This window comes from Felis catus, chromosome F1, assembly GCF_018350175.1.
Source record: "Felis catus isolate Fca126 chromosome F1, F.catus_Fca126_mat1.0, whole genome shotgun sequence".
Taxonomy (NCBI): Eukaryota; Metazoa; Chordata; class Mammalia; order Carnivora; family Felidae; genus Felis; species Felis catus.
Window position 1 is genome coordinate 7,317,637 of NC_058384.1, and position 27,785 is coordinate 7,345,421.

Genomic DNA, 27,785 nt, shown 5'->3' on the forward strand with positions numbered 1-27,785 from the left:
GAGGTGACATCCTTGACTGGGCGGGTTAGATGGCTTTAAGTTCCCTTCTGCTCCTACTATATAAGCTTCCCTAACCACACCTTTTCAACGTTTATTTATTTTTGGGACAGAGAGAGACAGAGCATGAACGGGGGAGGGGCAGAGAGAGAGGGAGACACAGAATCGGAAACAGGCTCCAGGCTCCGAGCCATCAGCCCAGAGCCCGACGCGGGGCTCGAACTCACGGACCGAGAGATCGTGACCTGGCTGAAGTCGGACGCTTAACCGACTGTGCCACCCAGGCGCCCCTAACCACACCTTTTATAGATGTGTGCGACTTGTGCGTGCATGTGTGTCTGTGTTCTTTTTTCAAATAAACGGAAAACTACACACTAGCAATACCAAAGATAAATCTTGTCACTGTTATACCCAAAGTCAATCCTGACTTTTCTTTGCTTTTTAATCTGCTTAAAGTAAAGAATTGTTGAGTTTTGTCCACCATGGTGTTTTCCCCTAGCTGGATGAAGTATCATCCTTTACAGTGATCAGGAAACAAATAATTTAGACAAGAGACATAAAACAATCTTAACCAGGGGTCTTCACAATAAATCTTCTATTGTACTAAGTTGGAAGGGCTTGGGCTTATTTCGATATATTGAAAGATTCAAGCTTTTTTTCAGCTTGTTAAAAGCGCAGTGTAGAATACAGGTCTCCAAAACAGCCCTTGGCTTTTCAGAGACCAACTGGCAATTGGTTGTCATTTTTCATTCACCTTTATCTGTCATGGAGGCAAACAGAGAGAGCATGAAAATACAACATTTCTGCTGGTACCTGTTGGCTGCTCCATATTGACTTTGACAATGTGTTCTTGTTCACTCACTACTGTTCCGAATAACTCATTTGGCTTCATGGTGAGTACAGAGGAAACCCTGGATTCCCTATTTCAAGAATTAGGTATGCATGGCAGGGGGCATGGTGGCACCGGGATCAGCCTGCTCCTAGGGAACTGTCCTATGAAGGAGTCACTCTCCTGGTCTCAGTACCGTTGTAACAGCATGCATCACACTGTGTTGTCCTTCACCATCCATCCTCTGCAACACACACACCGCTGCCAGACCTGAAAGGTGAGATGCTTAAGGGCAGAGACCCCTTAAGAGCCCAGTTCTGTATCGCTAGTGTTAGGAGAATGTATAACACATGTTACAGTTTCCCTGCTTATTTTTATTTATTTAAAAAATTTTAGTGTTTATTTATTTTTGAGAGAGAGAGAGAACACGATGGGAGAGGAGCAGAGAGAGAGGGAGACACAGAATCTGAAGCAGGCTCCAGGCTCTGAGCTGTCAGCACAGAGCCCAACGCAGGGCTTGAACTCACGAACCGTAAGATCATGACCTGAGGTGAAGTCTGAAGCTGAACTGACTGAGCCACCCAGGCGCCCCTCCCTACAAATTTTTAAATTCAATTAAACACGTTTTGCTTCTCTTCTCTAATGCCACCAGCAACTGCTGGCAGGAGGAAAGGCCTGGAAGCAGTTCGCTGACTTCTCAGAGGCCCCCTGCCTCTCACCCCTGTGAGACGTACCTGGTGTGCCTGCCCTCAAATCACAATCCGACAGTGCCTTATTTGTGTCACTTGTCTTTTGCAAACTCTAATGTTCTCTTTGTTTGCTGCTCTGTCATTCAATCAACCAAACGCTGGCAGCAAAAAGAGGGCACATTGATTCATAGCATCTTATTTCTAGCATTTTCTTACCTGGGAAATGATAAAATGAAGAGTTGAACTAGATAGTCTGCGGGTATTCTCAATGCTCAAATATTCTCTGGAATTGTCCCATTATCCTCTGCAATTTGTGAAACGTGGGATTGTATCTATTCTCTGCTTGATAATATGGAGGGCTCGAATAAATGTAGGCTACTCATGGTGGCTGATGATGCTCAGTTGTGTCTTAGGAAAATGAAGCTAAGGATGAATAATTTGCTGTGAGGTGGACATAGTCCAAGAATGGACAACTTTCTTATTCATTGTTGTAAGAGATGATTCAGATCAGGGCTCATATAAAATTTTTTTTAATGTTTATTTGTTTTTGAGACAGAGAGAGACAGAGCATGAGTGGAAGAGGGTAGAAAGAGAGAGGAAGACACAGAATCCGGAGCAGGCTCCAGGCTCTGAGCTGTCAGCACAGAGCCCGACGCGGGGCTCGAACTCATGAGCTGTGCGGTCATGACCTGAGCTGAAGTCGGACACCCAACCGACTGAGCCACCCAGGTGCCCCAGATCAGGGCTCATATAAAATACCTAAATGATACAGAAAGATACAGAGTAAGCCATGAACACCTTAAACACTGCAATCCATCCAACCTCACAAAACCTTTCCCCTCTGGACAGATGACCTTCAAGAGTTTTGTGTGACTCCACTGAGTCTTCCCCTTCATTTACAAACAATTGTACATTTTAGTGGCCACAATATTCTGCAGAATGACTGGGTTTTTTTTTACTCTATCAATTCCTCTATTTATGGATAGTTAGATCATTTTTCCTACCTTTTTTCCTCCCACAAATGATACTGCAGTGTTGTCCTTGGTCTCATATCTTTGCGCACATGAGTAAACATTTCCATAAGATTGAGTGTTGGAAGTGAAATTTAGGAGCCAAAAGATATACACATTTAAAAATTGGATAGAGAGGCACCTGGGTGGCTCAGTCAGTTAAGTGTCCAACTTTGGCTCAGGTCATGATCTCATGGTTCTTGGGTTCGAGCCCCACATTGGGCTCTGTGCTGACAGCTCAGAGCCCGGAGCCTGCTTCAGATTCTGTGTCTCCCTCTCTCTCTGCCCCTCCTCTGCTCATGCTCTGTCTCTCTCAGTCTCTGAAAAATAAATAAACATTAAAATTTTTTTTAATATAAATAAAATAAAATTTGGATAGCGATCCTGATAAAAACGCCAAATTGCCATCTTAACAGGCTATGCCAGATTTTTCTTAGATCCACACTCATTTCCCCAATCCTTGCCAAGTAGAATTATCAATCTTTTGAATTGTTGCCAAACTCAGGTGTAAAACAAGTGTGCTTATTTGGAAGTCATATACTTTTAGCTATTGAAGTTTTTTCTTTCTCTGTTTCTTTGATTATTTAGGGTCTTGTGTTCTCACTCTTCTTTCATTTAGGAACAGGGATCTGATAGATACTGCTTTTCTAGCTTGGTTCTCTGTGTCTCTTGGGTTTTCTCCAGTAGGTGTTAGGATTCTGTTCTTTTGTTTTGCATTGTGGAAGAATCTTTTGGCTTAATAGTGTGTGTGTGAATTTGCTCTTAACCAGTGTCTATTTTGAGCCCATCTCCCGAGGTTTATCATTTTCGAGATCTCTATTTGCTAATCTTTCATGATAATCTCTCTTGATGTTCAAGGGTGCAACTTCTCTCCTCTTCTGAAAACTTGAGTTATTCTTACTTTTAAAGTCTCAGCTGTGTCACTTGGTTGCTTTATTTTACGGAGATTTTTTTTGCCTTGGTTGCATTAAATACCTTTTTCATGGTTTTGATTTTCCTCAAACTCTTGAAGGCTTTTAAATTTCCATCTACCTCTATGCTTGGCAGTTCCTATTTTGCATGTCTGTGGGTGATGGTTGAGCACAGTGGTTTGTCTCCAGGTTTTACAGGAGAGGCTGCATATGCATATGCTGGTAGTTTCCTCTGGGGGTTCTTAGCTCTCTGAGGGAATTGCCCTATTGGGTGACACTTCTGTTGTGTGGTGCTCAGTGCAAGAGGGCAGAAGAAAGGAGTAGTGGGAAGGGTTGACTGGCCAACCTGCTCTGAAACATCCTAACTAATCACTGTCAGCCATTCCAGAGTTTCTTCCAGTGCCTTCTGTGGTACCTCTATACTTGGAGTTCTCCTTTATAGAACTTTGTGGTTTCCTTTGGGTGTCTTGGGTTTTGGATCTCTTTGGTTTATCTAATTTATAGTAAATCTTTAAAATTTCTCATTCATTGGTGGTGCTTTTTATTTGCCAAGCACCATTATAGTATTATTATTACAAGATGTCTGTTTATCATCCTTAATAATTTTGTATAAGATGGGGAGTAGTTTCCTGTATTCAGTTGATGCAAACTTGAATTTTTATTCTCTGTCCTGCTGTTTTGGAAAAGATGCCCTTTGTTCTGCATGTTATCCCCTTTGTTAGGCTAATTTTGAGCTTATAGTATTTAATTTTTTGCATGTTTTATTTTACAAATAAATGTGCTTCTGTGATGGGAATCAATGGAAAAGCATGTGAGTAGGAAATAAATAACCAGGGTTGTAAGACACAAAAATCATCGTTTTGATTTTGTAGCCCTTGCCATTTCCCCCCTTTATTCACTTATCACTCATTCAACACATATTTATTGAACATGTCTTCCAGGTATTATGGATCTAGGCAGGGTCCTTGAATTCAAGGAGCTCAGCTTAGTGAAAGAGACCAAAAGGTAGGAAATTAACAAATGCATGGTCGAACAATAAATTTGCATGTCTTTAAAAGGGAAAGAATAATCTAGGTTGCTGCAGAAATAACTTACCGTTATTGTTCTGGTAAAAATACTGAGAATTTCCTAAAACAGCAACACCTTTAAGTGCTATTGGGAGAACTCTAGCAAGGCTTGAAAAAATAAACAGATTGTGTAGCTGATGATTCATCTTTTAATTAAAGGCAAGGTGAGGTAATAGAGATCTTTTGCAGTTTTTACAAGTAATCTGGGGAAGAAAATTGAGATATTTTTCTCCCTTTTAGAGGTTATGGCCATTGCTGACCCCTGCACTTTTTTTTTTTTTTTTTTTTTTTTTTGCACAGGGTAAACATTAAATCCCTGCTAAAAGAATGTAGTGTCTTGGTTTCTAGATAGTGCATTACTAAACAGCAGGACAAAACATTTTTTTAAGTCTTTGTCTGACTTTTATATCCGGGTAATGCTGATATCATAGAATGAATTGGGAGGTTTTTTTCCCCCTCTTTTTTTTTTCTTGTGTGTGTGTTAATATTATTACTTATTTCTCAGATGGCATCATTTATTAATGATGGCTGATAAGCCGTGGCTTTTCTCTGTAGGAAGGTTTTTCACTAAAAATTTATTTTCTTTAATTGATGCAAAGGTATATTCAGGTTACCTATTTCTTCTTGAGTGAACTTTAGTAATTTTTATCTTGCAAAAACTTGTCCATTTTATCTACACTGAATTTCTTGGCATGAATTTATTCATAATATTCCCTTATTAGCCTTTTGTTTTCAGTATTATCTGTAGTGATGACTGTCTCTCATAGAGATATTTGCAGTTTGTGTCTTTTCTTTTTTCTTATATGTATAGCTAGAGTGTACCAACTTTATTGATCTTTTCAAAAAACCAGACTTTGGTTTCATTGATTTTTTTTTTATTGCTTTTCTGTTTTCTTTTTCATCGAGTTCTGCTTCATTCCTCTGCCTATTTTGAGTTTAACTGAGTCTTTTTTTCTTTCTATATTAAGGTAGGACTTTAGATCATTTAAGACCTTATTTATTTTCTAAATATACATTTAGTGCTACATATTTCCCTGAAACATTTATTTTGCTGCATCTCATGCATTTTCATTTATTGTATTTTTATTTTCATTTGGTTTAAAATTCTTCCTTGTCTACTTATTCTGTCCATTAATAAGAGAAGGGTTTTGATGTCACTGAATAGTTGGGGATTTATTTATTTCTGTTTACAATTCTATTAGCCTTTGCTTTATACATTTTGAAGCTCTTTTCTTAGGTGCATAAAGGTTTATTATTGTTATGTCTTTTTGGTGAATTTATCCCTTTATCATTCTGAAGTGACTTTGACTATTACATCTTCAACAAATTGGAATAATTTTTGGCAATTATATTTTTCAAATATTTTTGTACCTTCCTCTTTTATGGAAACTCCATGAACATGTATATTAGGCTTCTTGACTTGTCTCATACACTGGCCAAGTTTTTGTTTTTTTCTCTGTGTTTTCATAGAGTTCATTAAACTGTTTTTATGTTGTGTCTAATCTGCTTCTAACCCATTCAGTGTATTTCCCATCCCCAGAAATTTTGATGTGTGCTTTTTGTTATATTTTCTTTATCTCTTTTTTAAAATACTTATTTTCTTGAACACATGAAATATAGTAATCCTATTTGTTTTAATATCTGTGTCTACTAATTTAATCACCTGTGTCCTTTCTGAGTTGATTTATTTGACTGAATTTTCTCCTCGTTTGTGGGTGTGGTTTTCTGTTTCTTTGCATGTATGGTCATTTTTTACTGGATGCTAGGCATTGTAATTTTGATTTTGCTGTTTGGTGGATATTAAGATATATTTAAAAATATTCTCAAGGTTTTCTCTTAGATATAGTTCCTAGTGAACAGTTGGGTTTTTAAGGATTGTTCTTATGCTTTTTTAGGTGGGAGATCAGCCTTGAGTCTAGGGCTAATTTTTCCCATTTCCATTTTCAAGATATAATATCCTCCTAATTACTTGATGCCCCATGTATTATGAGATTTTTCCATTCTGGATAGTGAGAACACCAACCCTTCCTGGCCCTGTGTATTTCATTAGGGATTATTTCATCTACTTCGTTCAGGTGGTTCTTTCCCAGGCCTTAGGTAAATTCCTTATATACAAATACTTATAGCAATACTTAACTTTGGACTCAGGGAGACTTTCTAAAGATCTCCACAGTTCTCTCCCTATAAAGATCTCCTGTCTCTACTACTCTGTTCTGTCAAATGTAGCTAACTTGAACTTTCTAAAGTCCCAACTTTGTCTTAGTGTGGAGAGATTGGTAGACTACTACAGGGAAACTCATTCAGTTTGGGTCTGGTACTCAGCAAGTACTCTGAGCTGGTGATATACTCTTAGGAGTTATCAGTGTATATATAGCCAGTGAAGACTTGGGAGTAAATTAGACTCTCTCAGGGAGGGGATACAGAAGAAGGAGAGAAAAGTTCTAAAACAGAACCCCAAGATACATCAAAGTATATGTGGAAAGTGAAGTGATAATTCTGATTTTCAAAGCAAATCCCTTAATCAATCTATAGTCTAGATTTTCTACTGTGGTTCTAGAATGTGACCATTATTCAGGAGATTGATAAGTCATCAGCTAAGATTACTATGATTCTTCTAGGTCACCTACTTTTTTCTGAGAACATGTCTCTGAGAACTCAAGACAAGAACACATTTAGAATCACAGGAAAGTTCTAAAGGCCAAGGATGCCCTGTCTCCACAGCTTGGAGTCAAATGTTCAACATTCATTTCTACATTAATGGGCCATGTGGGGATTGGTTAACTAAAAACCAATAATAAAAATAATAAAATAATCATAGCTAAAATTAAGTAGAAAATTAAGTCAAGCAAAGAAAGCCAGAAAAGGAAAAAGATCTAGAGACTTCAGATTTAGACACCTAAGTTAAATTCCTGGACTGTCTCCAATTGGTTGGGTCACATTGGACAATTCAATAACCCGATGTCTTTGAGTCATAATTTCAATCTTTCACATGGAGAATATTTTTTTTTTGTTTTTGTATATTAAGAGAGAGACAGAGAGAGAACAAACACATATGCACATGAGCAGGGGAGGGGCAGAAGGAGAGAGAGAATCTCAAGCAGGCTCCATGATCAGTGCAGAGCCCAGTGTGGTGCTCCATCTCAAGAACTATGAGATCATGACCTGAGTCAAAATCAAGAATCAGCCGCTTAACTGACTGAGCCACTTAGGTGCCCCTCGCAAGGAGAATAATTTAACTTGCAGCTCTGTGGGTACTAAAAGCTGCACACATAAAAATAGCTATTTTTTTTTAACATTTATTTATTTTTGAGACAGAGAGAGACAGAGCATGAACGGGAAGGGCAGAGAGGGAGGGAGACATAGAATCGGAAGGCTCCAGGCTCTGAGCCACTAGCCCAGAGCCCAATGCGGGGCTCGAACTCATGGACTGTGAGATCGTGACCTGAGCTGAAGTCGGACGCTCAACCGACTGAGCCACCCAGGTGCCCAAAAATAGCTATTTTTAAGACTTCACTATGATTTTGTTTAAAAAAAACTGTCATGGTAAATAAATGAAAGATAGTATGAACAATTTTAATTTATGGTCAATTTTTGCAAATTCACATTTTGCCTTTAGGTACATGGGTGCAAATTCTTTTTAAGAATTTATCAAATGGTATAAAACCCCAAGTTTGGATATATAGTACTTCTAAGTTTCAGATTTAATACTCTTTCCGATTTAGAGGTCATACATCTCTTTTTCTGTATTAAAATGTATTTGATAAGGATATGATAATTAAATATTTTCAGTGTTAGCATAATTAGATATATTTCTTGACCAAGCAGGCAATTCTTTTCAAAACTGTTTTCAGTAAAAACTCCAGTGAAAAGTACAGATTGATGTTAGATAATAGCATTTCAAGTTTTGTTTTCTTTTAATTGGTTGAGCTCAATAGTGAAGTTTAGATTGTAATCATCCTAATGGGTTCTCCTTAAAACTTTGCATTCTTTGGTTCTATTCAATAAAAACAAAAAAGTGTGTTTCAAATTGATTCCTGAATGATCTGAAATAGTCTGTTAAGGATTTGAAATTGAATGAATGTCTTGGTAACCTGAAATTTGGTCTCATTTGTGAGGCTCTAGTGCTGTCACTGGAACAGAATCTTGCACTTTTCATGAGGTTGAAAAGAAAAGAGACTAAAGAAAGTAGTGGCCTGAAGTTATATTGTGATAGTACATTCTTTCAAGGAGACATTTATTTATTTTTTTTTAATTTTTTTTTCAACGTTTATTTATTTTTGGGACAGAGAGAGACAGAGCATGAATGGGGGAGGGGCAGAGAGAGAGGGAGACACAGAATCGGAAACAGGCTCCAGGCTCTGAGCCATCAGCCCAGAGCCTGACGCGGGGCTCGAACTCACGGACCAGGAGATCGTGACCTGGCTGAAGTCGGACGCTCAACCGACCGCACCACCCAGGCGCCCCTCAAGGAGACATTTAAACATGAATATCAGAGTCTGAATGTCTCTTCTTTGACAAATTTAAGTGAAAATAGCCAGGTCAATTGTTCATATTAATAGAATATGATAATACAGAATTAAATGAATAGAAGTTAATAGAAATCTATGAAGGTTATTACATCAAAGTGCTTCCAATAGCACACAAATCAACTAGAGCTCTTTAAAAAAAATTTTTTTTACATTTATTTATTTTTGAGAGACAGACAGAGAGCACAAGTCGGGGAGGGGCAGAGAGAGGATTGAGACACAAAATCTGAAGTAGGCTCCAGGCTCTGAGCTATCTACACAGAGCCTGATGTGGGGCTCGAACTCACAAACTGTGAGATCATAACCTGAGCCAAAGTTGGACACTTAACTGATTGAGCCACCCAAGCGCCCCAATTAGAGCTCTTATTGACTATTTTATCATAAAATTTAGAATAAAGGGAAATAAATAAATATTGTTGTGGGTGGATCATTTCATATTAATGTCACTAGCTTTATTCATTGAGTACCCACTAATATACCTGACGTGGTATATTTATGCTGTTCTCTTCAGGATTCTTTTTGAGATAATGTTTAATTATATTGCCTAGGGGAGCCTGGGTGGCTCAGTCGGTTAAGCTTCTGACTTCGGCTCAGGTCATGATCTCACAGTTCATGAGTTCGAGCACCGCATCAGGCTCTACGCAGACAGCTCAGAGCCTGGAGCCTGCTCGGGATTCTGTGTCTCCCTCTCTATCTGCCCTTTCCCCACTCATGCTCTATCTCTGTCTCTCAAAAATAAGTAAACATTAAAAAATTTTTTTTAAATTATATTGTCCTAGGTTAGAGTCTCTTCTAGACCAATGTGTTATCACTGCATTGCTTTAAACCCCTCTAAAAGCTTTTTGTTTGTTGTTTATAATCTATAGGGAAATAGGATAAAATGACAAAAATTTTAAATAATTTTTTGTTTTGTAAAATGAGTGGTTTAAAAAAAAAGTTTCTATTGGGAACGCAAATTGGTACAGCCACTCTGGAAAACAGTATGGAAGTTCCTCAAAAAATTATAAGTAGAACTACCCTATGACCCAGCAATCGCACTACTAGGTATTTATCCAAGGGATATGGGTATGCTGTTTCAAAAGGGCACATGCCCCCCAATGTTTGTAGCAGCATTATCAACAATAGCCAAAGTATGGAAAGAGCCAAAATGTCCATCGATGGGTGAATGGATAAAAAGATGTGGTATATATGCAATGGAGTATTACTTGGCAATTAAAAAGAATGAAATCTTGCCATTTGCAACTACGTGGATGGAACTAAAGGGTATTACGCTAAGTGAAATTAGTCAGAGAAAGACAAATATCATATGACTTCATTCATATGAGGACTTTAAGACACAGAACGGATGAACACAAGGGAAGGGAAGCAAAAATAATATAAAAACAGGGAGGGGGACAAAACATAAGAGACTCTTAAATATGGAGAACAAACAGAGGGCTATTGGAGGGGTAGTGGGAGGGGGAAATGGGCTAAATGGGTAAGAGGCATTAAGGAATTTACTCCTGAAATCATTGTTGCACTATATGCTAACTAACTTGGATGTAAATTAAAAAATTAAATTAAATTAAAAAAGAAGACTACCTGGGGTGGGGGGGTGGATAAAGACACGTCTCTGACTTCAAGAATCTTATAGACTAGTGAAAGACATATAAACCCATAATGAAATAAATGCTAATTATGCAAAAAAAACCCCACAGAGAACAAACTGAGGGTTGATGGGGGGGCAGGGAAGTGGGAAATGGGTGATGGGCATTAAGGAGGGCACTTGCTGGGATAAGCACTGGGTGTTGTATGTAAGCAATGAATCATGGGAATCTACTCCCAAAGCCAAGAGCACACTGTATACACTGTATGTAGCTAAGCTGACAATAAATTACATTAAAAAAAAAAAAAGGAAAAAGAAAAAAAAAAAACATTTCTTGGAGTAAAGGGGACAATAACCTATTCATGCAATGAATGTTATGCATCAGTTTAAAACCATACTTTAAAAGAATACTTAATGATGTTCAAGCATGATCAAGTGCAAAGAGCAGAATGCAAAACTATATGTAGAAAATACCAGTATTTTCAGATTGGTAGATGGGTATATATAGTACACAGGAAAGAAGAGCAAAATGATAAAGTCTGAGTGGGACTGGGTGTGATTTATTTATTTTTTGTATGATATTTTGAAAATAATTAATAGTTAACAGCAAACATTTTCTGGTTATACAACTAATAAATATCATTAAAATAAATAAAATTGGGGTGTCTGTGTTGGTTGAGGAGCCCGACATTGGGCTCAGTCTCACCACTGTGAGATCATGACCTGAGCCGAAATCAAGAGTCAGATGCTTGACCAACTGAGCCACCCAGGTGCCCCTGCAGACTTTTATATAGTCAGTAAATGCAGCCCAGCTATTTGCATCCAACCCAAGCAGAGAGTGGAAAAGGATAGGTTGCCAGATTCACATCATCAAAATATGGAACCCAACTAATCGGTTCTGCATCTTCAGATGTATGCCCTTGTAACTTTCATTTCATCCACTCACTTTGTTTATGTGGTAATTATTTCTTGGGCACCTTCCATTTGCTGAGCCCTGTGCTGGTTGCTTGGGATGGAAAGAATAAAACATATCCCTGTCTTAAAGATATCAGGGGAACCTAGAGGAAAAGAACAATGGTTGTGTCTCCCTTGGGGTTTCCCTCACTTTCCTCTCTCAGCAGGGACTAAGAGAAGCACACAGTGACAGGAAGGAAGGGATTTGGAACAAGCTTCTCTTGGAAGGGGAGACCTGAGGGAAAGCAGAACACAAAGACTCCTTAAGGAAACAACCATGTGAGCTGGTAGCACCTGGTCACAGGAGCACCTGCATCCTTAACAACACCTTTCTCTAGAATCTGTAATTAGAGGCTGTCCCTGGACACTCTGGACCCTGAGCTTGGGGGGAGGCGTCTTGGTTCTTTGGAGACCGTGTGGCCCTAGGGATAAATGTCAGGGAGATGGAAGGAGAGGCAAAGCCAGCTGGTTTCAACAGAGCTCTGAAGTTGTATGTGCGTGTGTTTGTACACATATGTGTATCTCATCACTAACCAAGTTATTCCTGGCTGTCTGGCCAGTGATCACTCTTTCCCCTCCTGTACATAATCCCTAAAATCTTCGGGAACACTTAAAAATTGTTCTTTCTCTTCCCTGTCCAGTTTTATCTAATAAATAGAACCCAGGCAAAATTGTTTGTTCTGGTGGCCATGGCTGCTGCCCAGTGACCTGTCTTCTGCCACCTATGGCCATGAACCCCTGGAGACAGGGATGTCTCGGAATACAACACTTGGACCAAAGATAAGGACCTGAGTGGCTGGACCTTCAGCTTCTGTTTCTAAGTGAAAATTGTATCAAGAGTGTGAATGTTGGTTATGATTGCGTTCAGTATTTTGAAATGAACTATGTCAGTTAAATGACCCAAAGGCTGGCATCTGATAGATCTCATTTCTGATCAAGCTGCAGAACTCATCCTGGCCTGCCAGGGGCATCTGTCCTGAAGTCATCATAATAAAGGTCTTAGAGCAAGAGGAGGTTGGGAAAGCAAGGGGATACAGGGTTTGAGGGCACTTTGCACAGAGTTTGGAAGGTGTTGGTAGTAACAGGAGACGGGGAGTAATTATCGAACCACCCTGTGTTTCATTTTTAATTTGCGCTCATGGGCCTTGTAGTGCTCTCTGTAGAAGATCTTGTAGAAGGTCTCCAGATCTCCTGGACTGCTTTTGATCAGAAAGGGGAAGAGAGAACTTGTTCAGAAGTCTCGATACAGCACTTGAATTCTTTAGCTGTTCTAAGATACTTAGTGGGGCTTGAAGGCTGTGTTCGGGAATGAACATCAAGATTTCACTTGGAGGGCAGCCCTCTGCTGGCAGTGACGGAAGTAATTGTTTCCCAAAGGATTTTGAAAAGCCATCAGTTCCCGACTTTTCTAAGTGAAAACTGCTTCTCACTTTTCTTTATCTTCTTTCTCTTGACAGTCCCAGCAGAAATGCATTGTGATCTTCGCCCTGGTATGCTGCTTTGCCATTCTTGTCGCGTTGATATTTTCTGCCGTGGACATCATGGGAGAGGATGAGGATGGTCTCTCAGAAAAAAATTGTCAAAATAAATGTCGGTAAGAGGTAACAAACAAAACTTCTCTTTTAGGGGGTGGGCAGGAAAGCCAAAGAGAACCCTAGACAGTGGAGAGAAAATTAGAAACACATTTGATCATCCATCATCCCCTTGGGCTGAAGCTGAGGCGGGAGTCTGTCCAGCCGATGCTCTTACTTTTTAGACCAAGGGAATGCACATGAGCCATGATTTCATTCAATTACAGTTCTATACAGTTTGGACATGCTCTGTAGGGAGGGATGGTTGACAAGGTGAAATTTTGTACAGTCTGCATTTCTGGAGACCCCTCTCTATGAGGTTTTGGTTTGTTTCGTGATAAGCCTGGAAAAAATGAGTGCCCCAAATGGACAAAGGGCACCGTGCTAGCTGTCACGTCAAATGGAAGGTAAAAAAGCACCCATCTCAGGAAAAATTCCAACTTAAACTTTGGGATTAAATAAATCAGGGTGTCCTATAAGAAGACAGACATCTCCTCAATCTGTCTCTATATATGTATTATGTCTCTTCAGTTACCTTAAATAACATTTCTTTGGGGTCATCCCTGACCGGCAGAGCCTTCAGAGCATGGTTTTTATCCCCATAAATCTCATCCAACTGTTCGTAAGCTGCTACTTTTTAAATTTTAGGTCATGGAGAGGGTGTAGGAAAGTGTCAAGGTTGGTGGGGAGATAGATAAGGAGTCTATTTTTATTACACGTTACTGCAGAGCTGAAGTTAGGGCACACAACTACAATAGTTAGTATAAACTAGAGGTTATAAATGAATTTTAATTGTAATTTTTCCCTGTGGCAAGCATTAGTCTAAGTGCCCCTCTTTTCTGGCTTAAGATCAACAGCAACTTGGTAATGTGTACATGAGTTTTTATCTTGGATATTTTTCCTTGAGGGTTGAATGTAAGACAAACAGTGTCTGGATAAGACAATTGAAGTTGGTTGTTTTTTTTTTTTTTAACCCATGGTACATTACAGTCTAGTTACCAGACAGCAACATTCTATACAGAACAAAGGATACAAAAGAGAAATGAGCATACATTTTAGATTTATTCTAACTTGTTGGGAAGGGGCTCCTAAATATATTTACTTCCCAGACTTGATTTGGGCGAAAAATTGTGTTGGGATTATAATTGAAGTGATAGAATGACAGTAGATTGTCACCGTCTTCCTCCTGAATACTCCTGCATCGGTACCTTCTGAGAACCCCATTATGCGACAGATAGAAACGTCCGTGGATGAGGGGCCAGTAACTCATCTTAGCCCGTGGATTGACTCTGCCCCCTCTCACCTCACTTGGTGATAAAGTGTGCTGGGTACTTCACATGGCCAACCCCAGCACCCAGAAAGCAACTTTATAAAGGTCAAACTATACCAACTTCTGTGAGACCAAATATGCAGGACCTTTTAACATACGTTACCAGGTATTTGTGATTTTCAACAAAAAAACGAGGGAGCCTTACAACTATTCCTCTTTTCGCTTGTGAGAAGCTATACTTTGATCCAGTTTTTACTTTAAACTCAGACAGCTGGAATTTGGGTCTGCTGACTGCTTCCATTTAAGTCAATAATTAAATCCTAATGACTCAATGCTGCTTCACCCTCAATCTGGAACATGTTCTTCCAATTACCCACCATTCCCGGCTGCCTTTCCCCTTGGTAGTGGAATCACTGGCTGGTTACCGGGTTCCACCTCCCGGAGCCAGGTTTTCTAGAACATGCAGCCCCTCCAATCTCCCTCTCTTCTGCAGCCTTGGCCCCTGTTTGTGTTTCTCCTGCATTCTTAGCCATTCAGTAGGTGCTTCTGGTATGTCCCAGTCTCCAGACAACCCATGGCCCCACCGTCCGTTCTCGGTAGTTCTCATTTTAACATGATGGAACTTTTTCACATAATCTGCTCCCTCCTTATCCAGAGGTAACATCACCTGCTAATTCTGGCACTTTCCACCTTCTCTCGTCCATGCCTAACAACCTCCCAACCATCAGTTCCATCTCTCGCCATTGTACTTCATAACTAAAATTAACTTTCCAAGACCCTAGCCTGCTGTTTTTACCACCTCAAGTCAATAAATCTAATGTCCATTTCACATTATACTTCCAAGTAAGCCTAATGCAGTGAACAGCCATAGACTTTGAAATCAGAAAGATCTGGATTCAGATCTACATTATAGCACTTACTAACTCTGTAAATTTGGACAAGAAATTAGTTTCATTTTTTCACTCAATACCCATTTACAGCACATGGCAGGAGTGAAGGAGGAGCTGCAATGCAGTTAATAATGAGACAGTTGTGGCTTTGTTGGTACAGAGAGGACTTGGGGCGTAGCCTGGCACGGTAAAAAAAAAGGGACCCTAGGCCTTGGCCTCCACTCCCTCCTGGTGGGTTATGAAGGATATTTTAGAATTGTTTCTCTTAAAAGTGGTAGATTAAAAGAAATCTGTCTCACGAAGCTTTATTGGTAAATTGCATACCCCATAAGAAAGCAGCAGGAAACTCATAACAAGCAATATGTAAATACTCCCCTCTCCTTCCCTTCCACGGTGGTAAAACCCCCTTCTCTCTTCACACCAACTTCCTATTCCTCCCACATCCTCACTTCTCCTGAATCTGCTTTATTCTAAGTGTAGTCTTTGGTTCCGGGGAAGGAAATGAAGACAACTGCAGGAGAGTCGAGACTTTATTCAGGGCTGGCTATGGCAAAGCAGTCAGCCACCATCACTCGTGTTTTGGCAGAGACTCAAAGGCAGGTAGAGGATCTGGTGAGCTTTCTAGTGGAAAATGGGAAGCCTTTAGGTGTGCCCTGCTAGGGCCCTGGTAGGGGTTGTTGGCCTAGGGGAAGCTGGAGGCTGGCCAGCTTCTAGAATCAAGACATCTGCTTGGTCCTGAGTTGGAAGTAGGGACAAAAACTAGGGAAGCTGGAAGTTATTAATCAAGTCCCAGCCATTTGGAGCACAAGGTTACAGGAGTTATTGTTTGGTGTCTTGGATTGTTACTAGAAATAGCCTGACTTCCTACGAGCCTGCCTTAGTGCCGGCTGGCTTCCTGGGCTGGTTATTGTAGGCGAGAGGTTGGTGTCTTGGTCAGGCTGCTGCAGCTTGTGGGGTGGAGTCTAGTTTTTATATACATGGTCTTGCCGTTGTTCCTTTGCATATTTAATCTCCCAGTTCTTAGAATCTCTTTCTATACCAACCCCATTTGTTTTAATTTTCTTCTTCTCCATCTGCCAGACCATGGCTGGTGTGTCCATGATGCTTGATGCAGGATCCTAACGTCTTCACCTGCCTCCTTGGATCTCTTGCTTCAGCCACCCTGCCAGTCCTTTCTGCTGGTTGACTCCTGATTCCACCCATCCTTGTCCTCAGAGAAGCCTCAGCCATAGCTCCAGTCCTATTACAGCCTGTTGAGGAGAGGGAGTTGGACTGTGCTTTAGTCCCAGGTTTCCCCAGACAGGGTTGCCCCTGGCGAGAGAGGAGGGATAGTTTGGAGATGTACCACTGAGTATGGTGGTGCTGATGCAGACCTGGCGGGGGACACCGCCTCCTGCAGAAAGCTCCCAGTAGTGTGCCAATCTCAACTTAGTGCCTCTGCACAAAGTGTATCTCTTCGTCTCCCGACCTCCTTCTCATCTCGGCACCGAGCTCCCTAGACTCTAGCTCGGGGGGGGGGGGGGGGCACTAAACAGGATCACATGATGCTTACCTTCCAGGTACCATTTACCTCCCTGGCCTCCAGTTTCCTCTTTATGTTTTCTCCTTCTGCTGTCACTATTGTGAAGAGTGCTTGCTGCCTGCTCATTTCAACCTTTGCTGAGATCTTGCTGCCTTGTAATTAAACTCCCCATGTGTTTGTAGCTCTCCTTGGTCCTGAAAGTTGGAAGACTACATGGCAGTCTAGCCCACCAGTGCCTTCCCTTCCTGCTGTTGTGATGGCCTCTCCCCAAGATCTCATCCACTGCAGCCTTTCCTACACACTGCTGACCCTTGAATAATCCAGGTTCGAACTGCACAGGTCCACTAATAATGCAGATTGTTTTTGATCAATACAGTCCTGTAAATGTACTTCTTCCTCTGATGATTTTCTTAAGAACATTTTCTTCTCTCTAGCTTACCTTATTGGAAGGATACAGTATGTATTAATCAACTGTTGATTTTAGCAGTGAGGCCTCTGCTCAACAGTAGGCTATGAGTAGTTATGTTTGGGGGAGGCCAGACGTTACACGTGGAGTTTTGACTGCACAGAGTTCGGCACCTGTAACCCCTGCGTTCTTCAAGGGGCATCTGTATGTTGCTTTAATTCATCTTATCTCTACTAACTAGCCAAGTAGCCAAGATGCCTTTCTATCCTCTGATAGATTACTACTCGAAATCGTACTGCCCACTCAATGTTTCCCTAACTTTTATGTCTTTCTGAAAAAATTTATCTCCCTATAAAAAATATCCTGTTTATATTTTTTCTGACATCTCGTTTTATTTTCTCCTTTTTGTTACTTTGCTGCTAAAATGTTGTACTAATAGTAGGTTAGTGATGCTCCCGACTGGCATAATTTTCCACATGCATCTGAAATAGCAGCGGCTCTTATCTTCCCAAGTGTCTTTTAAAAGGCCTTAATTGTGCCAGAAGACAAGATCTTTGACATCAGTAAATGACTTTGACCTATTTCTTTGCCTCTTTGTACCAAATTTCAGTGCATTTTCCATCATTTTCCTTTGTGTTTAATTGCTGATTCAGTCTCTATAAATATCGACCTCTGTGTCACTTGACTACTACAGATGGTGAAGGGCAGATTTTCTGGTTTCTTCTGGAAAACTGCATCTCAGTGGGCTCAGGGGCATCACTGCATAGTTAAGAATGGCTTCACCTGCCAGTTGAGACTGTATACATCCTGTGGCTTGGCTCTTTTATGATTTGCTGGTGCCTCTAATTATAATTTTATACCATTCTTGCAAGAGATAAGTGCGCTGTGCAGGTTCCCACACAACACATCCCCAGGGACCAGTAGGGACACTGGAACTTACATCCAGGTGCTGTTCACCTGCAGAACACCTGCTCACATGTGCACTGGCCACCCTTTCAGGTAAGAGGCCTCCATTTTGTATTTTTCAGCTGTGTCTCTCTCACCTCTCATCCATTGCTGTGGGTCATTACTTCCCCACTCAGTAGAGACACCATTACACATTTACTAGAAGGACTTTTCTTAATTACATCTCCCTGATAAATGCACAGAGAAACAGTCCACATCCTCCTCCTTCTCCACCCCAGGCCCAATTCCTATAATAACTTGGCAGCTAATTTCTGTAAACTATCATTAACTGCATAAACATAAAATTGGGGTGGGTTATCATTGTCTTCTAATCATGTTGATTGACACTTGCTCCTGGATCTCCTCACACTTGTCCCTCATCGTCCTGAATCAGCCACATGTCTGTGTGGCTACTGTCCCGGTGGGGCTTACTCTTGCCTCCAAATCTGCATATCCATTTGAGCTTTTGCCTACTTGGCCTGAAGCATGAGGGATTAGACCAACAAAATCTACATCTATGATTCCTACTGTTCCTGAACCTGGGGATTTTCTTTAATCCTAGTGAAAGGACTTGAGTCTGCACAGAATGGGGCCCATGAAATATCGAAGCCTGGGTAACCAATGTGTAAATTACCAGAATGGTTCACCATTAAAGAGTGGCTTAGACCATCACAGGAAGTATAGCAAGAGCCAGACTCAGTTGGTAATATACCAGCCCTCTACACGTGCATTTTTCACATCTGCTTTCTAAATTTTTCGATTTCTCTATTGAAAACCTGGCTTCTCTTTTATATTTTCTTATACTTTGTTTTACGACTTTGTTCCTCTGATCCACTATTTTCTTACTTAAAGTAATAAACAATATCTCTACACATATCTATATTAATAACCCAGTCGCAGCTCTAGTGTAGGACATCCATAATTTAGTCCATCAATATATAACATTTCTAGAAAACAGTATTGAGAAACTTTTGTGCGTTGACAATCACTTCCTTGTTTTTTGTCCTTTCTCTTTTGAGTATCATGACCTTACAGCTATCTTTACAGACTCAAACTTGCTCCAGTGGACTTTAATCATTGTTTTCCCTTTAATTCCCAAACTGTCATTACTTGGCCAGTGGAAGCTATATTTTCTCCTTCTTGACACTATTCCAGATATCTCTGAGAGCAGCTTTGCTTTCTGGCCCCATTTTGAATTTTCTTGCTCTGGGATATGTATTATCTACTCTCCAATGAGCTCTGGTTACTTTTTTGTGAAAAATTCTTTTAAAAAACAGAATCTAGGGGTGCCTGGGTGGCTCAGTCGGTTGAGCATCCAACTTCAGCTCAGGTCATGATCCCACGGCTTGTGAGTTCAAGCCCCACATCAGGCTCTGTGCTGACAGATCAGAGCCTGGAGCCTGCTTCAGATTCTGTCTCCATCTCTCTCTGCCCCTCCTTTGCAGTCCCACACACTGTCTGTCTCTCTCCCTCCCACCACCACCCCCTTTCTCTCAAATATAAATAAACATTAAAAAAAATTTTTTAAAAACAAAATCTAAGTTCTAGGGTGTCATTAGATTGTCCCACACGTGTGTTGGTGGTAGATAAAATGATACCAGAGGAAAGGTGCTTTAAATTACTTTTGTGACTGAGCAATGTCCCTCACTCCTTCTTTCCCTTCCTTTTATAGACATCAGAACAGGGACTGTGGGGCCAAGTTATCTGGGTTTCAGTATGGCTGTACCACTTAGGAGATTTGCAATCTTGAGCAAGTTTCTTGATTTTACTGTACCACTTGTTTTTATCAGTGTAATAAAGGTAATCATTTTGTCTTACTTGAAAGACTTCTGGAAGGATGAAATATATTAATGCAAGTGCCTTTCATACAGTAGCATCTGTCATACAATAAATGCTCAGAAAATTGGCTGTTGACTCCTTTTATGAAGGAACACGAGTTCATGCCAATGTTCATAGCCTCTTTAAAGTTTCTTTGTACTTTGCTCCAAAGTAAGGAAGAGCTTATAATCCATTTTCCATTCTTTTCTTAAACTACAAGTTTTTCCATTTATGTACATTAACTTTGAATCATCCTGCTTTATATTGACAAACCCAACTATGTTTTTAAATTAGAGTTTCTCCCTAAATTTCTCCCAAATTTAGAAGATTCCATTTGGTTTTTGGCTTCAGTGCTTGGTATCCGAGCACTTTTCTGACTGTCTAAAGAGGAAGAAAAACTTTAAACTACATCTGCATCTGAAGGGAACATCAAAGAACTTAAAAGCCTAGAGCACCTGGTCCTACAAATAGATTTCCAAGGTACCGACCCAACAAAAATGATGAAAGATAGAATAAAAGCAGAAACTCGCTCTAAAGCTTTTGTTTTACATCCTTCCCTGGTTTCTCCATTTGAGCACACAACGAACCTAGTTCCTGTATAATTTTCTTGATGTGTTCTTCCTTTTATAGCGCCAGTATCCATTTCTTACCAAATCATGCAGGTTCTGAGGAAGGAGAGGAGATGGTACTGTGTGTAGCACACTCTCTTAACCTGAAGTGAGCATGTCACCCATTTCTGGTCGGCCCCATCTTGCCTCCTTCCAGTTTTGCACTCCTCTGTCTTTCCTGGAGCCCTGGCCTTCTCCTGAGTCTCTGATCAGAGATTATTGCATTGACAAGATGGCGTCCACCTAGTAGAACTCGTGCAGCTCTCCTACAGCTCAGACTCTGAGTGTCTTTAGCTCGTCCTTCCCGCCTCCCATTTTTCCTTGGGAAGAGGTTTTCTTTTGTCCTCTCCAAGTGAACCTCTCTGCCTGTGCATGTAATCCTGTGGAAATAGATGAACACCAACGAGAAAAGCAAAGTCTGTTCAGAGCTTGCCGTAGAAAGAGAGTCAGCCACTGCTGCTTGCATTTAGAGACTCAGTCAGGCAGAGGAGTGGGAGAGCTTCGTAGCAGGGATGGGAGGGTTTCCGATGTGCCCTGATAGGAGGCCGTCTGCAAGAGCTAACTCGAAGCAGGACATCCTATGTGATTGAGTGGGGCAGCATATTTGGGTCTCCCTGGTTGGTCTCAAGTTGGAAGTGAAAGATTAGGGAAGCTGTCCTGTTACTAATCAAGTCCTGGCCATTTTGGTTACAGAGCTATTGTTTGGTGTCCTGGGTTGTTACTGAACATAGCAGCCTGCCTTCCTGCAGGTCTGACTTCTAGCAGACTGGATTACCAGGATCCTTGCTGTAGGTGAGAAGTTGGTGTCTTTGTCAGGCTGCTTCAGGTTATGGGGAAGAGTGTAGTTTTTAGATATATGGTCTGACCACTTCCCATTTGTATATTGAGTCTCTCATACTCTACACTGCCCATTTCCACATCCAGGCAGTACATGATATGGGTTATTCAAATCTCCTTTCTCTTTTCCCAATCTCCACTTTGGCAGTTTCGACCCCATTCCTGTGATTTCACCTCCACCTCTCACCAAGTGATGCCCAGATCCCTAGCTCAGGCCATGATTTCTTTCTTTTCTTACCTTTTCTCTCTGTGCACCAGCTGGCCCAGCTCTTTCCTATGCAATGGAGAGTACCTGGAACCCTGCTTGGTCTTAGTTAGGCTCTCACTACATGTTGCTTTCTTTCTGTGTTGAGCCTCTGCTCATCATCTGGGCATCCACATTCTCTTGGGGACCAGGGCAGAGGTACCCCACCTGCCTTGATTTCTCACTCCTTGGCCCACTTTCTAAACCTGGGAAACCGTTTCATTTCTGTAATGGCAGCTTGGGCCTTCTATTGATGTTCTCAGCACTTCTGTCTCTCTATTGTCTACTCCACTAGGTCAGAACTCCCTGGGAACCCAAGATCCCATCAGTTTTTCTCTTTTGCATCTTCTTCAGTGGCTCACACATTAGGACTGAGCAGTTCCTCTTTTCTAATGGGCAGTGATTTTGTGTAAACACAAGTATAAATTATAGGAGTGTACCACTCATTGAGATAGTATGTATTATCTAGATTAATTTATTACTCTCCATGGTGGAATTTGCTTTGGGGGGTAACTAAGGATTGTGACAGGAAGCATGGAAGTTTATAGATTGTATACTTAAAGGCCATCGCATGGAAATGAGTTAGAAGAAACCTGGGGAATTGCTAAAATTAAATAGAATAATCTGACACATAATTTTTTTTTCTAACTAGCATCAAAGAAACAACTTTTAATAATTGGGAATGGAGGGAGGCCTCTGGGTAGCTCAGTCAGCTAAGTGTCAACTTTTGATTTTGTCTCAGGTCATGATCCCAGGACACTGGGATCTTCCTCTCTCTGCTACTTGCTTGCTCTAAAATAAAAAAAAAAATGGGAATAAATAAAAAAATAAAAAAAAAATGGGAATGGAAGGCAAATTCTTGGTTTTAAATGAAGGAAAACAGAAGTTCTCAGACTTCTAAATTCAGATATTTTTGTTCTTCTGAACTCTACTCTCATATGAAACAGCATATACCAACATCTTGGTTTCACCATTGGGTCAAGTAAAATTCAAATTTCCTGAATCACGAGAGATCCGATAGCCCAGGACCATGAAAGTGCCATTTATATTCCAACACATAAAATCTCAAAGATTGTTTTTAAAATAATCTTTTATCTTTAACATCTAATGTTTAAAGGAAGATATTTGAGAGAGTGTGATACTTGCTGATGTCTATAATTACCACTTTGGGAAGCAGCGAAGCTAATTATTTCAAAGTTTTAATTATAATGAAGCTTAATATATGATTAACGATGTTGACATTTCCTGTTGCCACGTTTGTTCTCCAAAAAGATAATTTGAATGTGGGATATATTTTTCAAAAAGTTCACCGAACCCTTGTAGGCACAGCCATAATTGATAATCATGAATAGCTTTGGGGACAGAAAACACAGCTGCCTGTGCAGGAAAAGGCTGTCCAAGTGACCAAGGAGAGCTTAATCCTTATCTGAAGTGAGAGAAACATTGACCGAGGGTGTGGGGAGAAAAAGAAAAAGAAAACCTACGTGGGTATGCTTGGTGGATATTCATGTATTTGGTTATAGACCTGTAATTAGAATAACGTGGTAATCAGAACTTTCAATTCAAGAAATTGCCAGGACATTCTGTTACAGAATTCACTGGAACTCAGCTTCCAAAATCTTACAACTTTTGGTATTGAGGACAGCTTTTAGGTTGGGAAGGTAGCTTTTAAGAACAGGGTCATGTTTCAGAGGAGAGACTTCGAACAGTGAGTCTGGAAGAGACAGCTTCGAGCAGTGAAAGTCTCTGCAATCAGATCACAAGTCCGAAGTTGGTTTTTAGATTTGACGCACATTTGATGTGGTGATGTGTCTGGAGCCCTGAACTTAGGCGCAGAAGACCTGGAATCACCCCGTTCCTGCCTTCCACAGAGCTGGTCACCTCATGGAAGCTTCCTCAAGGAAACTGGTCACCTCAGCATTCTCATTTTAGAACTGACAACCCCCCTTCCATGCTGCTGTGAGGCAAGAGTGAGGGACTGCTCATGTGCAAGATGGCAAAATGCCCATCGAGTGAGGTGTTCTGTCATCCACTTGTATTTTGAGTCACACTCACAAAGACAGATAGCATCCGGGGCCAGAAATGACATTTAAAAACATTTGTTTTAAAATTTTTAAAGAGAGAAAGTATGCGAGCAGGGCAAGTGGCAGAGGGAGAGAGAGACTGAGAATCTTTAAGCAGGATCCATGCTCAGCGCAGAACGTGACAGGACTCTGGAATCATGACTGAGCCGAAATCAAGAGTCAGATGATCAACTGACTGAGCCACTCCGGTGCCCTGTCATTTTGGATATAAACCGCAACCTTGTGAGTTTCTGCTTTTACAGAAATTGAAATTGTCATTTGCTGAAGCCATGCCAAGCCATGGGGAAGTTTCAGAGCCCTGGCCCTCGTCAGGTGGTGGAGGTCAACGTGCAGTGTCTGTGTGACGCCCAAGCAATGCTTCCAGCTTGGTGTCCCAGAGACGTGTGTGTGTCTCAGCGTGGCCACCTGCTCTACCAGCTCGATGGTTTAACCTGCCTGCTTCACCTGTAAAACGGTGGTGGCCATAATAGTACATAGTCCATAGGGTTTTAACTAAAATGTGTGGCTTGTTTGACTGAAAAGGAGAAACCTCCCCACGTTGGAGATCTTGTCCCTTAAGGTTCCTCAGCAAAACTCATCTTAGATTTTCCTCAGTCAACATTGCTTATTTTACTGCACCCATATTTCTAAGTTTTGCCATTGGATCTTTGCCTCTTCAGACAGCTAACTGTTTATGCAGCTGAAAACCTGATACATACAGATGATAAAAATATACAAATGCAGAGTCTTACAATGAAATCATCTCCCAGTGCAGACCCTGGGTCTCCTGGCCCAGAGGCAAACATGGCTAACACATTTTTGTATATCCTTCCAAAAATATGATTTTATATTGCATGTGTGTATATAGGTATACATTTGTATATATATGTATAAGTAGTGTGTATATCTATATATCTGTCACCTTTTTTCTAACAAATGGAAGCCTATAGACCTGGATTTGCATCTGGTTTTTCTGCCTTAAACAGTTTGTTTTTTTCCTGGACATCTTTACCAATTAAAATGTGTTCATCTGGGGCACCTGGCTGACTCATTCAATAGAGTGTGTGGCTCTTGACCTCGGGCTTGTGAGTTTAAGCCCCACGTTGGGTGTAGAGATTACTTAAATAAGTAAACTTAAAATATGTAGATCCTTGGCTACGTAGCACTCATTTTATAGATATAATATTGTATGTCTGTCCTTCATTGATTTGAAGGACATTTATGGTCTTTGGAGGTCTACAGTGAGTATCCTAACATATACACTTAGGCATATGTAGGAGAATATCTTGAAACTCCCAGAAATGAAATTTCCAGGTCAAAGGGTAAATGCATTTTGAATTTGGATAAAGAGTACAAATTGTATTCCAAAGGGTCTGTATCGTTCAGATGTAACACTAGTTTTCTCTAATCTTGCCATCATCGCATAGGATCGCATCCTTTATCTTTGCCCATCTGGTAAAGGCAAAAAATGGTATTTTTATCGTTTTTATTTTTTATTTTTTTTTCAACGTTTATTTATTTTTGGGACAGAGAGAGACAGAGCATGAACAGGGGAGGGGCAGAGAGAGAGGGAGACACAGAATCGGAAACAGGCTCCAGGCTCTGAGCCATCAATCAGCCCAGAGCCTGACGCGGGGCTCGAACTCCCGGACCGCGAGATCGTGACCTGGCTGAAGTCGGACGCTTAACCGACTGCGCCACCCAGGCGCCCCGATTTTTATCGTTTTTAAAGAAAATCATGAGGAAGGTTGAAAGTGTCTACTTCTTCATCTATGACTTGCTGTTTATGACCTTTGTAGAGCCGAGTTACAAACAGTGTGTCTTGCTAGAAAACCCAGTAAAACATAGCAAAGTATCTGAGGCCAATGCAATAGTCATCATAGTAAGAGTAATAGTAACAAAATAAATAGCATCACACACAGCACGTCTGATTTATCAGAGAGGTAAAATGAGATTTTTGAGCCATTTCTATGGATTTGGAAACACCACGTTGCAGGAGGTAGTCACAGGTAATTATTAATGTGTTTTCCAAAACACTGGAAATTGATGATTTGTGCATCCATAAGGTGAACTTCCGCTGTGATCTTTTTGCTTCAATAATTGTGACATTTCCTACATAAGATAAGCCAAGCTTGTCCCATATTATAAATGGAGTACTTTATTCTGAGTGCTCTTGGAAGTATTGCAGGCTGGGATATTTTCTTATCTAGTTTTTATGCAAATGCTTTCTTGTCTTTAGCATGCAGTTCTCACTGATGCTATTTACTGGTACCTGGGGGCACAGTCTGCTATTATATTCTCATCTGACCATCATGTTATCTTGGCAGATAGTTCTTCTGACATACTGTGTCTGGAACCGAACTTCCAGGCGGTGGTGGGCTGTGGCTTGCCACAAGTGAGCACTTCTTGTTTATTTTTTTTTTTTAACGTTTATTTTTGAGAAAGAGAGGGAGAGTGCGCACAAGCAGGAGAAGGGCAGAGAGAGAGGGGGACACAGAATCTGAAGCAGTCTCCAGGTTCTCAGCTGTCTGCACAGAACCAGATGTGGGGCTCGAATCCACAAACCGTGAGATCATGACCTGAGCCAAAGGCCACCGCTTAACTGACTGAGCCACCCAGATGCCTCAAGTGACCACTTTTTAAATATTACATGGTTTTATTGTGGCAACTATCACTTCTCATGTGACTGTAATATACCAGCTACTCTGAAGGTTACCTAATGTTATATCTCTGATTCTTACAATAAAGCAGATACTGTTGTTCTTATTTTACAGATGAAATGATAGGTTCAAACTTATTACATAATCTACCCACGTAGTAAGAGGCAAGCTGAGTTCAAATTCAGATCTGACTCCTTCCTTATTGTTTTTTCAGGTTTATTTCTTTATTTTTTTTTTTAATTTTTTTTTCAACGTTTTTTATTTATTTTTGGGACAGAGAGAGACAGAGCATGAACGGGGGAGGGGCAGAGAGAGAGGGAGACACAGAATCGGAAACAGGCTCCAGGCTCTGAGCCATCAGCCCAGAGCCTGACGTGGGGCTCGAACTCCCGGACCGCGAGATCGTGACCTGGCTGAAGTCGGACGCTTAACCGACTGCGCCACCCAGGCGCCCCTATTTCTTTATTTTGAGGGAGAGCACAGTGGGGGAGGAACAGAGAGAGAGGGAGAGAGAGAATCCCAATCAGGCTCCGTGCTGTCAGTGCAGATCCCCATGTGGGAAAAACTTAGGTTAAGATTTTATGCCTGTTGACTCTTGTGTGCCCCAGAGATGAGTCCCAGGAAGACACGTGGGTTCTGAGTCATTGCTCTCCCTCACGAAGCTTGCCCACCTGAAGCTGGGTCCCAGTGCACAGCTCCGGGCTTCTCTCTGAACCTTCCCTCAAGACACTCCCCCCTTGCCAGACCCTGGTCCTCTTCCTCCTAGACACCCTGATCCTGAGGCCTCAGCACGTGTCCACAGGACCCACCACATGCATCACGCAGAGAAGTGGCACTTTTCAGTGACCATCTGCCCACTATTGAAGCTTCCCCGTTGATTTCTCTCCACCCCCCTCCCAAAATCTCTTTCTGAATTCTGCAAGACTTTAAGATATAAAACCTCGCACTGCATTTTTTAGCCCCAAATTTATCTGAAGCCTTAGGTCAGGAGATTGTGTTCCTGCACGAAGTAGAGACTGGCTTTCTGTGAACCTGAGTGAGTTGCTCTGCTTTGTTCCACACAAAGTTCTGATGCTCATGAGGTTCAGGTCCCCTGCCCTCCATGTGTGGATAACCTCTCCTTTGCCAATTTGCGTCCTACGTTGTGGTCGGTCCAGAGGTCTCCGTGGGCCCTAATAGCGGCCAGGCTTTGGCCGACCTACCTGTTGCTACCTCTTCTGGGCACAGCTGCCTTCTGTGTCCACCTCTCGGGTTTCCCTGAGGCCATCTTGCCTGCTTTGCCCTGGTTGCCTGGGTCCCCGTGATTTACCACACTGGCTGCTGCCACAATGCCCAGAGTTGCCCACTCTTAATAGTACTTGTTACCTGCTGGTGAATGGCAGG

General features: G+C 41.2%; 1 protein-coding gene and 1 long non-coding RNA gene across 5 annotated transcripts in view; one reads left to right on the plus strand and one right to left on the minus strand.

Moving 5' to 3' along the window:
- Positions 1–27,785, plus strand: part of PLD5 (phospholipase D family member 5) — a 423,318-nt gene that overhangs the window by 156,104 nt on the left and 239,429 nt on the right. For 3 of the 4 annotated variants that reach the window (XM_023247983.2, XM_023247982.2, XM_023247984.2), the window contains exon 2: positions 13,026–13,162. In XM_023247983.2, coding sequence (XP_023103751.1) covers positions 13,026–13,162 — 137 coding nt within the window. Of the gene's footprint in view, positions 1–13,025; positions 13,170–27,785 lie in introns of those variants that run through there. The other variant, XM_019821516.2, reaches the window with a different exon arrangement.
- On the minus strand, positions 12,680–27,693 carry LOC123382912. Its single transcript, XR_006592061.1, has 2 exons — positions 27,605–27,693; positions 12,680–13,222 (listed from the first exon to the last, which is right to left on the minus strand). It is a non-coding gene; the product is annotated as an uncharacterized LOC123382912 (long non-coding RNA).